The 19,771-nt window shown below is 36.8% G+C and overlaps 1 protein-coding gene across 2 annotated transcripts in view; it reads right to left on the bottom strand.

The window, feature by feature from the left end:
* LOC145693651 (uncharacterized) overlaps positions 1 to 19,771 on the bottom strand; it is a 226,476-nt gene that overhangs the window by 154,667 nt on the left and 52,038 nt on the right. The window contains exon 4 of one of the 2 annotated variants that reach the window (XM_081769863.1): positions 18,107 to 18,478. The exons of the other annotated variant lie outside the window; for it this stretch is intronic. Within the exon in view, the coding sequence (XP_081625989.1) occupies positions 18,449 to 18,478 (30 nt within the window). The 3' untranslated portion in view covers positions 18,107 to 18,448. Of the gene's footprint in view, positions 1 to 18,106; positions 18,479 to 19,771 lie in introns of those variants that run through there. 2 annotated transcript variants of the gene reach the window in all.

Raw genomic sequence — 19,771 nt, forward strand, 5'->3', positions numbered from 1 at the left:
AAAACAGGTGGGCACAAAATGACCCCTTCCCCTTTGGTAGTCCGCTTTACAAAATTACCTAGGGAGTGCGAGGGTAAAAATTAAAAAAAAATAAAAGCCAATGAACAAAGCTGTATCAGACTTGGTAAGGGACGCTCAGTCCAGCTACGTGCAAAAAAAAAAAAAAAAAAAAAAAAAAAAAAGCTACGTGCAACGACAAATGACCCTATTTTTTTTTCTCATGTTGCTTAAAAGCTGAAAAATTTGTGCAGTATTTCATGATTTCGCACTATAATTTAGATATCTCTTCTCATCAGTAAATTTGACTTTTTATAATTACGCTAGTTTTACTTAAAAAAACAGGACGAAAGCTTCATGTTTTTGATTTGGTCACAACATATGTTTAAACATATCAGGTGTTCTAAAAAATGTCGCCCACCGAATACAGAACACTATTCTACAAGTCAAAGCGAAAAATATGTATAATTGTACGTCTTTCGGGTTCTCGTCTGGGAATGAGAATTGCACTATGTGGCAACATTGCAGATAGAGAACCATAGAGCAGATCTACCAATTCATAATGAAGTTGTCTATTAAAGTCATGATGATATGGATTGATTGATTGATTTTTGAGTTTAACTTTCCGTTCAGCAGCGAGACTATATGAGACGTGGACCTACTGATTAACGTGGAATCCGAACCACATGAGCTCCCGCCCGGAATCGAACCGGGTCTCCCACACCAAAAGCATAATGATATGGAGTAAACATTTTTAATGACCTGTACCTACTGATGAAGATTTAGCCAATTTTAAAATTTAATGTCATCCTCAAAATTAAACTTTGAAACTATTCCTAATATTCAATTTTTTAAAAAATCTCTTTACTTTCATCAAAATTATTCAGTATACACAAATATTTTAAAACTCATTTAGGAATTTCCATATTTTTAGCATCAAATATTTATGTTTTCTTTCCAATCAGTACTAGGGAGGGCCGGATTAAAGGCGGGCTTAAAGGAGCTGTAGCTCGGGTCTCCAGCTGGATAGGGGCCTCTACTCTGGTCAAAATCTCAACTGGTTATCTAAAAAGCATCATAAAATACAATCACCATCATAAAATAAAATATGACCAAAAATATGAGCATATTCCTTTCACCTTCTTCCTGTAAACCTGCTTTCACAGAAAAATATTAGGCGAAATCAGCAGGGACCACATACGTTTTCCCGGGCCTCCAGATGGAAATGAAATTTCTGAGTTTTGCGTCCCACGGTTATGCCGGTTAGGCTAAAGGAGACGGTGATGATGAGAGATGAATGAAATGGTGGAATGAAGAAAGTGGAAGGAAACGGGAGAACCCCGAGAAAACCCACGCACACGGTTTGTCCACCACAAAGTTCACTTGGCGGGAGCAGGGTTTGAACCCGAGGCCCCAAGCACCAAAGGTGAACGCTCTATCACTGAGCCACCGCGTTGATATGAAATGTCTAACGGTCCAAGATTCTTTAATTGTGATCAATTTAAAGGAGTCCCATAGTTCGGGAGCCATTATACAACGATATTGTCTATCTTTAAATTCTTTCTGAGTAGTTCATAGTTACGGGCAAAAGTGTTATTTTGAAGGCACAAGCCTTCAACTTTAACTATTCCCCTCACCTTAATTTTACTTTCTCTTCCTCACAAACCAAAAGAAATTCTCCAATTCATCTGGTAAATTTTCTAAAATTGGTCCGGCGATACAGCAGTTAACCCAGATTGAAGAATTGTATCTACATAAACAGACAGAAAAAATACTTTCTTAAAGTATCTGAGCAGGACACCATGTGGAAAATTAGAATCCAGTCATCGACGAAGAGAAGGGCAATATGATTGGAAATTTCGGACTGGAAACGAAACTTAGGGAAGCGTGAGTAGTTAAGTTCCATAGAACCCGATACCTTGTGTTAATGATCATTCCCAGTAACGTAAAAGATGACAGTATAGCTGCTGGAAGAAGGGTGACGATAGTAGATAACCAATTATATTATAACTTAAGTAAGCAGTATATATATCCAGGAGGAATGTTGACTCAGATCATAATGTATTTCCAATGGGAAATCACAATGATTAACGAAAAAAAACCAGTAATTTCAAGACCTTAAAGAACTAACTAACTCTATGGCCTATGGAACCCGGAGGTTCAACGCCGCGTTCACAAAAACTCTCCACTGACTTCTATCCTTAGCTAACTGGATCCAGTTTCTACTTTGTATTCCTATCTTTGCGAGATCCATCTTAATATTGTCCTCCCATCTGCGCCTAGGTCTTCCTAATGGTCGTTTTCCGATTGGTTTTCCATTCAAGACTTTGAAAGCGTTTCTACTTTCTTCCATTCCAGCTACATGACGTGCCCACCTTAGTCTCCTAGACTTAACGATCCTAACAATGTTGGGTAAACCGTATAAATTATGTAGTTCGTTGTTATGAAGTTTCCGCCATTCCCCACTCCCGTTCCTCTTGGGTCCGAATATTCGTCTCAGGATTTTGTTCTCAAATACTTTCAGTCTGTTCTCCCCTCGGTGTAAGCGACCATATTTCGCATCCATATAGAACAGGCAGACCTTAAAGAACATATACAGTAATATTAAGAAGTTGAGGAAAGATATGCATGGAGAGAAGGCATTGCAAGGAAAGGTGAACAAAGAGACAAGGGCACAAAAACATCAGCAAGTAAAAGAGATTAAGTTAAAATGAATCAAATGATGCAAGGTGTCACAAATACAAAGTTGGCGTGTTCAATTACCACTTGCTCAGAGACCGAAGTGTCACCATGACAAAATAAAAGGTTTCACATAAACGTTGAATACACACAAGAAATACACTGTAAGTATAAACCAAAGAGCCTGATGTTCTACAAAGAATTAACTCAGATACGAGAAATGGTAGCAGGTAAAATTAAAGGGATAAATCATTATACAATATAAAGGGTACTAGGAAATTTTGTAATACGACGCAACCATGTGTCGTAGGAGTCTGCTTCTTGGTCTGCATGCTGATACATATTCATGCTTGCACAGTAACCACTGCGCCAAGTTGATCAGCTGAGCTATTAATTAGCAGTAATGGTCTTGCTATGACATCTTGGTCATGAAATGAGATACGAGGAGTTTTGCAGTATAAATTCACTCGTGGTTTAAATGTAGACCAGTGTTTAGAAGAAGTGACTTTTGCACTGGGTGATGTCTGTCCACATCGTACGATTATATTCAGGTAGTACAGAGAATTTCAAAGGAGAAATTTCACTCTGGAGGACGCTGCGAGGGCGGGAAGACCACGAACGTTAGTTACGGAGAAAAACATTACTGCTGTTACAAAATGCTTGACGAAGACAGGCAAGTGACCTACCAGCAGACTGAGGATACCTTAGACCTAAATGCACTAGCAATTCATTCGATTCTGTATGATCATTTGCACATGAAACTTTGTTGTCTCTGGGTGCCGCATAGTCTAACTGAAGAGCAAATGACCTGGCATGTGCCATGCAAGGGCGCCGATCCTGGGGGGCCCGGGCCCCCCAAAAGCTCATATGGCCCCCTCATTCTATTTGTGAATATTTAATATTTGGCATAATTTGAATGCAATTTGTCTTAAAATCCTCATATATATGCCGTCTTCGTATGAATGGGCCCTCCCAAATTTACAGAGAAATCGGCGCCCTTGGTGACATGGTGCCGGGAGATGTTGCAAATGCTTGATAAGAGATAATCTCGATATCTGAACAATATCATGACAGGTGACGAGACGATTTTACTATTATGATGTATCGACCAAGACTCAGAACAAAGTTCGGTCTATGATGATGAGGATACACCTATAGCTGTCAGAAAATGCCAATCAGTAAAGAAGAAAATAATACGTATATTTTTCAAATCGAGTGGAATTGTGGAGCGTGTCGTTTTGGACACACAAAAGGCAGTCACAGCTAAGTGTTACCTTGAACAGTGCCTGCCTAAAGACATCGAATCTATGAAGAAGCTACGACTAAATTCAAGAACCGATACTTGGTTCCTCCATCATGAATATGCTTCAGCTCATCGTGCAAAAGCCCCCTGCGACCTATCCCAAACAGGTTCCCTACGTGGACTTAGTAAGGAGTTTGAATTTCCTAACGTTGACGAATCGACGAAAGATGTTTGATTCACTATTTTTATATAAAGTATTAAATAATAAAATTGACTATCCAGAGCTACTCACGAAAATATATCTGAGCGTTCCAACAGGCAGAACAAGACCAGGGAATACTGGTATGTTTTTCTGTGAAAGGGCACGAACAAATATTCTCAGTAAATCTCCGCTGTGGAGAATGTGTGACTCCTACAATGAATTAAGTCATAAAACTGATGTATTAGATACATTCAGTATGTCAGAATATGTATTGAGAAACAGGATTATTACCGAGTATCTGACACTCGAAGTGAATTGATTAATTGTACGGGTAAATGTATATATATATGTCTATGTATGTATTATACAACACTATAATTAGGCATTAAGCCTGTTGTGTTGTTTTCTAAATAAATAAATAAATAAATAAATAAAATGTGAAAATAAAGCTGAAAGAGTTGCGGTTTTCCAGTGATGAGGATCTTCTGAGGGCCTGGGACAGTGAATGTGCCTTACTTCCTAGTGAAACTTGGCAGATCTGCTTTGACGATTGGTTTCAGAGGATGGAGAGGTGTATTGAATTTGGCGGAAATTATTTTGAAAAATTAAATAAATAAAACTGTATTGCAAAACTTTCCTAGTACCCTTCGTACTTGCGACTATTATTGTAAGAGTCTAGATCACTGAAGTTCTACAATAATGGAGCCTTATGGGCCACCTCGAGACTTAACTTTTTGTGAATGGCATGATGAATGGTTGTTCAAAACACACGGAACAGGCTGGCGTTAGCATGCTGTGTCGGTGACTTTTCGACGACGTCAATGTCTCAATTCCGCGCAACTCGTTAGTATCAGCTTCACTGAAGAGTGGAGACCGTTTCGGATGTACTTGTTAGTGATGCACAGTTCGGACTAAGTCGCGCTGCACATCGTACTATAGTATTCACAGTGGAGCGTCCTATAGCAAATCCATGTTCGTAATACTGTTTAACTATGCTGGAACTGAAACTCTGCAATACAATGTGTCTTTTCCAGAATCTATTCACTTTCAGCGCCATTAGACTTCGCATAATATGACTAGTTTGTCAGCAGACACATCACACACTACTGTCTCAGCTGTTCAACTTTTACCTTTTTGCGTTGCCTCTGTGCGCTCATTGAATTTTGTCTTTATATAGAATTTATACTCTGCAGTGATTCTCCGAACGAATGACTTATGTCAGGCCACGATTAATCTCCGGTAATTCAAGTCGACAATCAACTGTTACATAATTGTAACACGGTCAGATCACTCATGGATTATTCACGACACTCGTCAATTGGGTCCAGCGAACCACTTCCTATTTCCGAAGCTCAAATGCCACATCAAGGGCAACATTTTGAAGACGTGAAGGCAGAAGGTCATCACAATGTCCATGTCAAGAGTACTGAAAACCACCCAAGCGTACTCCTCCAACAAATTCCAGTTGCTGTACGAGCAAAGTTGTGCAATGAGAAACGAGTTAACTAGGCCTACGTGGAAAACTGAAGGAACATCACCTCCACGTAAGCAACATTTTTTTTATTTTATGAAATCAATCCAGCAACTTTATTGTCGCATTATGTATACAATTAATTACTATATGGGATTCACTAGGAAACGCCGACTACAAAATTTCTTTCTTCTTGGTATCTAAAATAGACAGGAACAAATGTATTGAGGATAATTGTAGGTAGAAAATAATCAGTCAATGTTAAGTCATTACTATAATTGATAATTTTCAGTCTCTGGAAAGAATGCTAATTGAACATGGATACAGGATTATTTCTGTATCGTAACGAACTCGCTCACCCTAAATAAATCCTAGCTAATGCCGATGATTCAACTGATCCATTTGGCAGATTGCCGGTGTTTTGTGCGTGTGTTGTGCCTTTTCTCAAGCAAAAAACACATTACTTTCCTGTGTTTGGCTTTGTTAAGAATGTGTTTCCTAAAAACCACGCTGATTTCTCTTGGAGCTAACTTTGGTATTCAATGTTTGGTCCTTGTATTTGCAGAGGAAATAAAGGAGACTCTGAGATGACTTAAAACGCACACGTGGGTAAATATATTGGCCCATTTCTTACATGAAAGCAATTTTGAGAACCAACTCAGTAAATATTTCGTGTGGAATGTTGTAGCAAAGACTATTTCGCAACCTGGGATTACTCGAACTCGCGCGGGTTCATGTACACTATCCTCAAAGGAGTTCACACTCACTATGCTCAATGAGAATCGCACTCATTAAAGACTTGGAATCGCTATTCTCATAAGGCTTGTATTCGCTCAATGATTTGGCTCGCTATCCACTATTAGGATTTGCACTCACGTAGGCTTGCGCTTACTTATTGAGCTCAACAGTCATGAGCTTACTTATTGAACTCACATAGGTAATTAAAACAAAATATAACCATTAAACATATTCTAGGCTATATTAATTGACTTACATTAACATATCAACCTTTTGCCGCAAGCTTTTGCCATAGAATCGGAAGAGAGAAAGAGAGAGAGAGATTTTTTTTGTGGAGTCACATTTGAAACATTGTCATATCCTCTCGATAAAGCAGAATGCATGAGACAATGCAAAACACGCAAGGACTATGCACGTTAGGCACTTTGCAACCTATTGGTTCATTGGAGTAGGTTTGCCACTAATTCAAGTTAATTCAAATTGGAGGGTCTTAATATTAGCAGGTTATTCCCATTTGTGCTATCTAACGACGGTTTCCAGGAAGTTTACAATTGGGAAGGAATCTAAGTGCGTATCAGTCAACAGGAAACTTCCCCCGATTCACAACTTTTTATGATTTCATTTGTTGAAGTTTAGCGTCCAGTTTTCAACACCGAGGCTATGTGAGACAGTTCAAGGTAGAATCCGCACTAATATAAAGGTTAATTCACATGTAATGTGCCTTCCCATGCTGTGCCGTTCCCTTGCCATGCCCCGTTAAGTGCCGCACTGCAGAGAAACCACCTTTGTCTTCGACGGCCTTTTTGCTTCGGCTTTCCTCGGAGTACTCGAAGCGACACGAAGTTGACCAGAACCAAGGGAAACGGTGGTGAAAGCAGTAACGGCGCAGCATGGTTATGTGTGAATGATCGTGCCCGTCACACGGACGTCACCCTATGTGTGAATCAGGCTTAAGGGTCTTCACTACAGCGAAATTAAACTACCGTTAATTTTAAAGTTTTTCTGTAATATCTTCAAAACAAATAAAAAATATTCGAAAAGCAGAAACGTAGTGAACTAGACAATACGATTTTGCATGTGACACCTTTACCAAAATTCACCTCTCTGTTTTTTGTATGCCATTACTGCTAAATGCTAAATCTATTTACAGTTGCAAATCGAAAGCAGATAGACGAGTTGTGATAACGGTAACACATGCAAAATCGTTTTGTCTAGTTCACTACATTTCTGCTTTTCGAATATTTTTAATTGTTTTGAAGATATTACAGAAACATTTTAAAATTAGCGGTAGTTTAATTTCGCTGTGGTGAAGACCCTTAATGCGTTCAATGCTCTCCCTTCGGTTGCGCGCACTAGTCACTAGACCAGAGGGGAACATACTAACACAGGTTTACTTACGGATGAGAGTAAAATCCTTTAAAAGGAAGAGAACTGAATCTGAAATATAAAACTGAACAGAACTGTTTATGATAATTTAACAATATACGTTAATTTTGCACTACGTTGTATTGGAACTCAATTCCGTGGTAAAAATTACCTGTGTAGAAAGGGAAATTAATGAACAAGCGTTGGGACAAACAGAAAAGATCAGTACATGTTTTAGTTCATTCCCTTAACTACTGTGTAATGAAATGTTATATATTATAAAGAGTTATGCTTCAGTTACAAGACACGATTCATTTGGTAACAAATAAAAGAAAATATTTGATTCGTTTTACAATGAGCACACAAGATGGCACTTGCTGTTAGATCTTCCTAGAAGTGCTTATTTTTTATAAAAAGTTTATTTGTATATCTAAAGTACGTTAAAGTAACAATCTTATTACGAATTAGATTTATTGTTTTACCGTTTTTCGTGTTGTGTTTCACATTTTATTCAAATAATAATTTACATTTAAGGAAATAGGTTTTGAGAAGAAACTTGCGCAGAACGCCATAGTGCGTTGTTGCCAAACTTGTACGTTTACCGTGGTAGTCACAATAAGAAAATTCCTAGATTCTAGCGTTGCAATTCGGAATTTAACTGTGAATTGAGATAAGGTCGAAAACTAATTTCTCCAGTAAGTATCCAAGAAGAAGTCCATGATTACTTTCTTTATTATCTGCCATCAGTAAACACTCGACACTATCTGGCAACGCCGCACTATTCAAGGAGCGTTTAGCATAGCACGGAGAACACCTAGTGATCCACCTTAAAAAACGAAAATACCATTAGTGCACTGTTTGAGAAATTGTATTATTGAGAACGTTATAAGAGGCATGATACAATTTTGCCTCATGCAGAAAGGATATTACAGCTGGTAGTTGTTATTAAAAGGTGAACAATTTATTTTAAAAATAGCAAGGTATGAGCTATAAAAAGAGAAAGGAAAGAAAAATGGTAAGGTATGAACTTTATTAATGCTACACCATATGCAATCAGAACCTGCTGGACAGTGAGAATGATGAATAGACAAGTTTTTAAATGTAATGTTGGTGGAGAATTCAGACTCTTGATTCAGGAAGTAAACAGAAAAGGAGACCAACAACGGAATTTCCAAAGACAAGAGAAGGAAAGTAGATTCTGGAAACCATACAAAAGAGAAAAAATCGATAACAGTTCATCTAATACGACATTTAAAATAGATTAAGTCCGAATTCTGTTTGAAGAGAATATAATACGAAGAATGTAACAAGAAAGATAGGATATTAAAACAGACCATACCAATGAGTAAAATAAGAGTAAGAGAGAAGAATAATGTGAAGTAACCATATTGCTTACGAATTAAAATGTTGCAAAGACAGGTTAATGAAGAAGAGAAACGGTTGCGATGAAAACTTTCAACCTTGATAAGTAAACCTCACAGTTTAATGTCCCGCGATTACATCCTTTAGGCTAAAAGAGACGATCCTTAAAGCAAATATACGATGATGGACGAATTGGTAGAATGAAAAAGTGGGAGAAAACAGGAGTAGCCCGAAGAAATCCATGGTCACAATGTTATCCATCACAAACGTACTTGGAACGGGGATCGAACTAGGGACCCCATGCAACAGAGGAAAGTAAGCCACCATCGACCATACTAAGTGACAGTGGTAGTATGATAAGATAATAGTGTTAATATTTAAGAGTTAATTTCTACAAGATGAGTTTCGACCGCGATGCTGGACTATGATTTTACATAGGTGCCGGAGCGTAATTTACGATGGAAATGATGTTTTGCTCCAAATACGATTCTACATGTGAAAAGATCCGTAATCAGCACGGTCTTTCGATTAGAGTATATTTGTTATCCCGCATGAAGGTCTCTAGTGACGGTGCATATTCCGAATGGAATTCGAATCCCACTTTAAACAAGATTCTGTCTTATATAACTTTATGAAAAGTGAAATGAAATCTTTCTTTTTAGCGTCCCACGATTATGCCCGCTAGGCTAAGAGAGAGAGAGATGATTAAGGCAAATGAATGAAGATGGAAGAATTGGTGGAATGACAATGTCGGAGGCAAGCCCAAGAAAATCTAGACACGATGTTGTCCGCCACACGCACTTACTTAGCCGGGGATCGAACCAGGGACCCCACACACCAGAGGTAAGCTCTTTACCACCCAGCTACCGTACTCCCCCTTCGTATGAAAAGAACCCTAAAAATAACTAACGAAACAAATCGTCATCAGTAATGAGCATTACTCGTACAATATTCGTATTGTATCGTACTTATTCACGCATTTACGGAATTTCTGAAATTACATACAGTATTAATTGATAATCGTATCTCTCTCTGGCTTTACTTCTGCACTGATCACCAGTTGAATTAGAGACACCAGGACAGTTGCAGAAACACACCCACTCTGCAGAGGCTCCACCAGTGAATCTGAATGAAACACATCACGCGTGTACTGCTGCCGTGTGCTTCCTCTGTCGGTATCCGTGTCAGTGCAGTGTGTGATGGACAAGACGAAGAACCTGAGTGCATTTGACCGTGGTCAAATCGTAAGGAACAATCTACTGGGTGGCTCGATTTCGGAAGTGGCTGTGGAACTCAGATTTTCGAAGGTCAAGGGTATATCCGGAGTAACCTGCTTCCGATAAAACCGCACTCACACAGGCAACTGCCGCAGACAGAGGTGGACGCCGACTGACCCGCATCGTAACAGTCGATAGACGGGCCACAGCGCGTCAAATCGCGGAAGGGTTCAATTCACGATAACAACGTGTTAGCATCCATACAATCCACAACCACCTACTTGTCATGGGGTACAGAAGCCATTGGCCCGCGCGAATACTCCTTCTAACTGGGCAACATAGGAAACAATGTCTAGCATGGGCAAAGGAACACCGCCACTGGACCGTGGAAATGTGGGAAAAGCTTGCCTGGACAGAAGAGTCACGTTTCACATTGGTACATGCCGATCAACGGGTACGAGTGCGTCGCCAACCGCACGAGGCAATGGATCCATCGTGCCAACTGGGGACTGTGTAGGCCGATGGTGGTAGTATTCCTATCTGGGACATGTTTACGTGGACTGAAATGGGCCCCGTAACACGTGTGGCACGGTCCCTCACAGGTGAACTCTACCACGATCTTATGGACGACCATGTTCTGTTATTTGCTCGGCTGCAACATCCGGATGGTGACCTCATCTTTCAGCAGGATAACGCGCTTCCGACAAACCTGCAGGCTCTGTGGGAGACTTTGCAGCAGATATGGATTGAGATGCTACAACAACACTTCAGGCGATTTGTGGAATCTATGCCGCGGCGGTTAGCCGCCGTTATCGGAGCGAAAGGTGATGTTACACAGTATTAGGTAGCTAGGTGGGCATCCTATAACTCCAAAATGACAGATTTCTGCACCCAGGTTGATCTATACTTTTTGTCTTATCTTGTTGTCAGGAATCACCTCCCAAACGTTGTCGGTGTTTTGAATCACACTCTATAATCTACACCTGCTTGAGATTCTCGATTATAGTATATGGCACGCAAATTTTTATTATTTATTTATTTATAATTAATATTAAATCTAAGAGGACCACACACACCTCAAGGACCAGAGTTTGGGAAACACTGTCCTACTCCATTATGAAAATCGAAATCTCCTAGTTTATAGACCGGATATCCAAGAGAAGAATTACCATTGTCACAGGCGCCTATAAAATAGGTAGAGTGAGGTCCGAGATGTTTCCTTTTATCATATCTCTTATATTCTGTTATACGTATATTAATTTATTATCATCATCATCTTAGATATTCTACTATTCTTGGCAGCTCACTTACCGCAAACTGAAAGTCAGCTCTTAGTCTTTATATTTCGTTTAATACCGACCATTAACTAGGTTTGCCAACTGGCCAGTTTTTTACCGGTCTGGCCGGGAATATTGCTGTTAATTTGATTAAAGCCGGTGACCGGTAGAAACTTCTTACCAGCCCTTTTATGACCATTAAAAAAAATGTATCTAGTTCGAAGCAATTTCATCTGATTCGAAGTATAAATTTAAAAAGTAACTTTCATTCTGAAAAAAATCCAAAACTGTCACCTTTCACCATCTGTCAACGATTAATATATTTTGTTCATCGGTTTAAAAATTTTTAAAGAAATGATAGGGACTGTATTAGGGAAAATTTGAAATTTACTTTAAGGAATTTTATACCTATATTGAGAGTAAAAAAAGGACTTCTTAAAGCAAGTTCCTGTAGTTGAAGTGTAAGTTTACACCCTCCATTCCAAAAGAAACCGAACGTTTAAAAAAAAACAAAAAAGCAATGTACATTTTGGAACAAATCATTTTTATTAATCAATGTATTCCCCTTCTGCATCGATACACATATTTGCACACTCCAACAAGTTGTCAAACGACTTCTCCATGTTCTTTATTGGAATGGTCTTTAGGACGGCGGTCGTCGCCTTCTCAATGGCATCAATCGATGCGTGCCACTTTCCTTTCATCGCCAAATGCAGTTTCGGGAACAGATAGAAATCGCACGGAGCGAGATCTGGTGAATAGGGCGGATGATGCAACCGAATAATGTGATTTTTGACCAAAAATTCAGTTACAAGTCGCGAACGATGTGATGGTGCATTATCGTCCAAAAGAGTCCAACTGCCGATTTCGCGATATTCGGGCCGAATACGACGAATTCTTGCCAGCAAACGCTTCATGACGCCCAAGTAAAACTCTCCAGTGACTGTCTGGCCGGGCTGAACAAATTCTTTGTGGATAATTCCTTTTGAATCGTAAAAACAAATCAGCATCACCTTAACTTTTGACTTCACCAAGCGACTTTTTTTGGGTGTTCCTTCATCCGGCGCTCTCCATTCAGTACTTTGCCGCTTTGTTTCGGGCTCATATTCAAAACACCACGTCTCGTCACCAGTTACAATCGATTTCAAGAAGTTTCGATCCTGCCGAGCACTTTTAACGATGTCTTTGCAATGCGAAATTCGATGAACTTTTTGGTCTTCAGTGAGTTTGTGTGGTACAAACCGCGAATTAACCTTCTTAAGGCCCAAAACTTCGGTCAAAATGCGGTATGCGGTTGTTTGAGGAATGCCTAATTCCATTTCAATAACTTTCAACGACGATTTTTTGTTATGTTTAATGAATTCACGCACTTTTTCGATGTTTTCTTCCGATAATCCGGTTCTGGGATGGCCTGATCTTTCGTCATCATCCAGCGTCTCTCTACCCGATTTGAATCGCCTGAACCACTCGTAAACTTGCGTACGGGATAGACACTCATCACCATATGCATTTTGTAGCATTTGGTGCGTTTCACTAAAACTTTTACACAGTTTAACACAAAACTTAATTGCAGCTCGTTGTTTGAAACTCATTTTCCGACCGATGTACACAACACACTGACAGTTGAAACGCAATAACTTTGTTGCCGTGCATCCAAATGTCATGACATTTATACCAGTTGTCAATGAGGGACTACGCCATCTACCAGTAAAATATTACAACAGATGGCACTAGTGGTACTATTTGTTTTCAAAAGTTCGGTTTCTTTTGGAATGGAGGGTGTATGTCATTTTGCAAATTCAAAGTTGTCACGTAAAGATTAATATACTTTTGATCGTCTGTTTCGATAATTTTAAAGAAGTAGCAGTTACTGGTAAATATAATAAAATGATCAATGCCGATTTCAGTTTCTCATTTATAGCACAATGTACAGCACCTATTAAGCTTATTAGTGAATGTACTATGGATATGCAGAATAGAGGTGCTAATGCTCTCTTGTTCACAATAGTACATTTCCTTCCCATGGATGGGCCGGAATAGAGATACTTCACACTTAAATCTATATCATAGGGAATTTTCAGGAGATACTATTTTTTTATTTTCCAGAGTTGGCAACCCTACCACCAACTTTAGCCTCTTTCTCCCCTTCCTCTTTTTCCTACCATCATATCAAGTTGTAGATTAGATTGAATTAAAAAAATACCACTCAGTGCTCCCATACTATTATGTGTCCCACCCCATTCCAACTTAATCTCTAAAAATGGCAATCCTGAACATTAACCTCATATGTATTTATTATTATTATTATTATTATTATTATTATTATTATTATTATTATTATTATTATTATTATTATTATTATTATTATTATTCAATTTCATTACTTACTTAAATCCGTATTATTCAAGATTTTAGATAGGGCCTACCTCGGTTCATGATAGGGTTGACACTTAATTTCGATCAGACATTGGCTTGTAGGAGCGGAATTTATTTTAGAGCCAAACTACCAAGGACAAGGTCAATACATTCCATTCCCTTTTCGTCTCAAGCATGGAAATGTTGTTGACCGTTGGTCAATGTTATAAAACTCTGTTTCCGAGAATAGAAACAAAGGATTTGCTTTTTTTATGTGGCTCGTTTTGGCAACCACGCTTCACTACCAAAATCTGCTCCTGTTTCTGTTATTTCTCTACTTCTACATGTAGAAGCTACCTCAATGTCTCATAGGAAGGATACAAAGATTTTATTTCAATCATAACCAGTAAAATGAAGGGTGGAGGGGGGTGAAGAAGGAATAAACAAAAGTTATCTTTAATAATGATGCCAAGTAAAGCATTACATTTAAAACCACAATTTCATAACGTACTTCCTATTATTTTTTTTAAATCACTTTAAACACTATATTTATACTTTTAAGGTGTGGCTCAGTGGTAGAGAGCGCTTACCTGTGGTGCGTGAGGTCCCTGGTTAGATCCCGGGCTAAGTAAGTTTCTGGTGGACAACATCGTGTCCGTGTTTTTTCAGCGTACTTTCTTTCCTTCCACTTTCTCATTCCACCAATTCTTCCATAATCTTTCGTTTGTCGTAATCATCCCTTTTCGAATGGTATAACGTGGGACGTTAAATTGAAATAATTCATTTTATTTTATTCTTTAAAATATTTTTTAAAAATCTAAGTTAAAAGCAGAAAGCCACTAGTCTTTATTCCCTTATTTTAAACTGATAATAGAAAAATTAAAAAAAAAAACACCAATATTCAATTTAACTAAATTCTTTAGTGTCAAGCTCGAAAAAAAAAAGACTAATCCAGTGAAATTACGTCAGATTCTGCAGATGTCTGAAATTGGTATAAATCCCATAGCTATCTTTTATCGTTCATATGAAACCACTTTATATTCTATATAAAAAATATATATAGTGCGTCCAGTAAGAGAACTTCTCTGACAGTTCGCAGTGACATTGCCACTACTCGCGTGTCAAGGTTTTTTTCGGTGCAACTGTAATGGCAATTTAATTAATGGTATAAGACAGAGTGATCGTGACTGGTATCAAAGTAGGGGCTGCAATGTCCCACCGTTTGTGGTAAGAAACGTCAGAGACCATCTCTTGTTAGCCGTGCTATCAAGCCGTTATAACAACTAGAAATAGGGAAACAAATGGGAAATGAGTCAATAAACTTCAAATTTAAACTTTAAATGTACATTGCAAACTGTATTTCAATTTAAATATGTTTTAACGAACTGATATTTTAAGTTTCATGCCACAACTATATTCGTAAGCCATTCAAACTTAATTAAAACTTTCGCGAGTACAATACGACCCAAACTTATATGTACGCTTACTTTAAAACGTATCATCACTTGTAAGATATCCTTCGAAGAGATACTTTATTTAAGACAGTTCTATATACTAATAGGAAAGAAAATAAGTGTTTTTTTTAAATAATTTCATGTATAATCACCAGCAGAAGTGTAGTAAAAATTAGTATGTATGCGGAGCATGGCCGTTACTAAGTAAGGTGTTAGGTTATCGTCTGTAGTGCTTCAGAAAGCGTTTAGTGATACAAAATGGAATATATCTCAAACTTTCATGGAGGGCAAATTGTGAGAAACCGTGTATAAGGTGATAATGGCCTATAGAACTCAAAATAAAACATCGGTAAAGACTAATACTCATAGTGAACACAGGAGATGCCTCAATGACAAGAATTGTCAAGTATTGAAGAGGAATGCCACCGCTTTTTCTTTATAAGACCAAAATCCATGGTCCGAACACAGACATATAAAACAGAATGCATTATGCATAAGATTTTAATGATAAGACTAGTTGCTTACTAGGACTAAAGTCTATGATCCGATATCTATGAACATAGACACAATCTATGAACCTAGACTAAGCGGAATGCACTATACACAAAATTCTGATGGTTAGATTAGTTGCTTATTAGGACCAAAATGCATGGTTCGAACACAGTCATATAAAGCGCAATGTACTATACATAAAATCCTGGTAATAAGACTAGTTGCTTACTAGAATGAAATTCCATGGTTCTCCTAACACAGACCTATATAACGCAATGCACTATGCATAAAATTTTGATGATAAGACTAGTTGCTTACTAGGACCAAAATCTATGATCCGGCATCTATGAACACAAACAAAGATCTATGAACAAAGACGTATAAAGCGGAATGCACTATGCATAAAATTCTGATGTAAAACTAGTTACTTACTAGGAACAAAACCAAGGTCCAAGCACAGACATATAAAACGGAATGTACTATACATAAAATCCTAATAATAATGCTAGTTGCTTGCTAGAGACAGCAATTTTTCTTTTTCTAGAAAACTGCAGAAAGTTACTGGATGAGAAAAAATTATCTATAGGAATATTTTTAGATCTAACAAAAGCCTTCGATTTAGTAAATCATCATATATTGCTAGAAAAACTTAGTTGCTATGGTATTAGAGGCTTAGCAAATAAATGGTTTGAATCATACCTCAAAGATCGGAAACAAGTAACTGAAATCACAGGAATAGTTAAAAATAAAATTCAAAAATGTGTGTCAAGTGAAGAAATTATTAATCGTGGAGTACCACAAGGATCAATTCTAGGACCACTTCTCTTTCTTCTTTATATAAATGATCTTTCTGAAAGTATTAATAGTTCATGTGTGACTTTATATGCAGATGATACAAACATAATAGTTAGTGGGAAAGATGAATGCGAATTAGCTTCAAACTGCCAAACGGCAATGAACCAACTTTCAAGTTGGATGAATAAAAATGACCTAATCATTAATGTAAATAAAACATGTGCCTTAAATTTTAACAAAGGTAAAAGTAATCAAGCAAATGCAATAATAAAAATAAATAATAAAACAGTTAAATATGTAGAAACTGCTACCTTTCTCGGAGTTAAAATATCTAATAATTTCAACTGGGAACCACATATAGAACATGTAAGAAGTAAGCTAAGCAAACTATGCTATGCAATTAGATGTGTAAGAGATAAGATTGATGTAAAAACAGCTAAGTGTATATATTACTCAAATTTTCATTCTACAATAAAATATGGCTTGATGTTCTGGGGAAATGCACCTAAAAGTATTGCTATCTTTAGGTTACAGAAGAAAGTAGTAAGAATACTTGCAGGAGTAAAATGGAACTCTTCTTGCAGAAATATTTTTAAGGAACTTGGAATAATGACTCTTCCCTCAATGTATTTGTTCGAAATATTAATGTATTTCAAAAAACATAGTAGTGAATTTATTGTTAACAAAGACATTCACAGTTATAACACAAGAAGTAAAGACGACATTCACTTGCATGCACATAGGACAAATATATACAATAAATCAGTTACGCACAAAGGTACTCTATTATACAATCTACTTCCATCAGGTATAAAAAATCAGGTCTCTGTCAATAGCTTTAGATCCAAACTGAAAAGGTACTTGATAGAACATTGCTTTTACTCGGTTGAAGAATATGTAGAAAATAATTCGTATACGTGAAATTAAATGTATAGTAAATAAATTACTGAAACCATAAGAATCTATATGTAATAATAGTATGTATGTTTATGTATACTGGTATATATATATATATATATATATATATATATATATATATATATATATATATATATATATATATAAATGACATGTCCAATTTCGTTGTATGACGATGAACGGATGCAATAAATTATGATTATGATTATGATAACCAAAACTAAGGCCCGAATATGGTCTTGTAAAGTAAATTGTTCGGTATAATAATAAAATTCAAAATGAGTGTCTACGAAGTATTAATTCATAGTATTAGGAAGATTACTAAATTGTTTGGGCTAAGATGTTTCATATGTATAAATCCTAAATTTGATATAATGTTTTCGCCAACAATATCTTTTGAATTGAATTTCTGTCGAGAACTAGACAAGCACAAATATAAGAAACAACTGGAAAAAATTAATGAATTCATCACACTTACCTGTTTGTTGTAGGTGAGTTGAAGTATTTCGTGGAAGAATATCCAGAATACTTCTGTTTTTCCAAATGTCTTGACACATCTTCGTTTCCAGAAGCACACCACAATAATATTATTCCAATTCGTTAGCGAAAGTGACCAGAGCAGGAAAACAAGTTTCTTCCACTCATCGTTTTTTAACATTTTATTTCTTGTCGTAATCATCTCCCGTTTTTTATGTTTTCAAGATCAAATTAACAAACGAACACTTGTCATGACAGCACACATTCACTTAAAACTTTTGAGTTCACATTATGTTGTAGAAGACCACACAATTATGTAACTTATTAGCTGTTATTATAGTCCCTTCACTTGTAAATTTATTATATATATTGATCAAACTCAGAGTAACTGTATGTACGAAGATCACTAAAAATGTTGATCACATTGCATCTGTTTCTGAAAATACACTAATACTCACATAAACAAAACATGTTATAATTATTGGTTAAAAGTATGTATAAGTAGATGATAGTCTATACAAGTAGGGTAGAAGGGGAAATTGGGCGCTGGGGGTAATTGGGAGGAAAACTTTTAAAAATTTTGTATTTTGCATTTCAGTATATTTTTATGTAATTTAATTACACAAAATTTCTGTGGATAGATGCTGATCAGAAAAAAAACTTAGATGGATTTTTTGAGAGGGTGTAATAATGACAACACACAAAAACTGATTTGGTTGAGAAGAGAAATGACATATTTGAAACCGAGTTTCCGGTTTGTGTGTGTGTTTTAGTTTGAGTAACAATAAATCGCTCATCTATTAATGTTTTGAACCAGATTTTTTACTGCTGCGTACTGGGAATCCATCCCTGGACCGTCGCACCGAAGGCGAGAGTTAAGCTATTTTGTTCAACTTAGGTCTCCAGTGGTCGTTGCGTATGCCAATAGTTCTGATGCTGTAACTAGGACTTGTCTATCAATCCAAAGTTCCAGCACATTTTCTATTGTAGTAGTTTATAGTTATTTAGCGTTAGTCTTATTACTTTCTCCTATGTTTGAATATCAGAGCATTTCTATTTGTTTTTCTATTTTTTTTTTTTTTTTACGTTTTCGGCCAAAGTTTTAACCGTTTATAGTTTTTTTTTTTTCGTATGTGATATTTTTTGGATTAAGTTAACAGGACAATATACTGTGTTATAAACAATAACTGGAAGGCTTGAAAGGGCATTCAAATATCTTTGAAATTTAGAAATAAATTACTCCTTATTTTGCGTAAGAATGCTCCAGTACTTGCACACCAATTTTTAGAGAGGTAGGTAGAGAGTAATCAAGTACTCCTGAACAGCCACTCTAAAAATAATTGTGCAAGTACCGGAGATTCTGAAAGATGGATATCTAGATAGTTCACACACTACTTCCTCAGTGATGTCTTGACCTGACTACGATCGGTCCTATACTAGTGGAACTAGGACCTTGAAAGTTCATTTTCTCATGTTTTTGGCACCCTATAACTACAAAAGTATGCACTTTGACCACAGGTCCATATGAACTTTTTCTTATTTAGATGTGAGGAATCTATACCCAAAATAGTGACAAATTTCTGTAATACCTTTTATGTTCAGTTTATGAATATATATATATATATATATATATATATATATATATATATATATATATATATATATATATATATATATATATATATATATATATAATAACAGACAAATTCTGACCAAAGCATATATTAAC

This window comes from Thermobia domestica, chromosome 8, assembly GCF_964235325.1.
Source record: "Thermobia domestica chromosome 8, izTheDome1.hap1.1, whole genome shotgun sequence".
In the NCBI taxonomy this organism is placed as follows: domain Eukaryota; kingdom Metazoa; phylum Arthropoda; class Insecta; order Zygentoma; family Lepismatidae; genus Thermobia; species Thermobia domestica.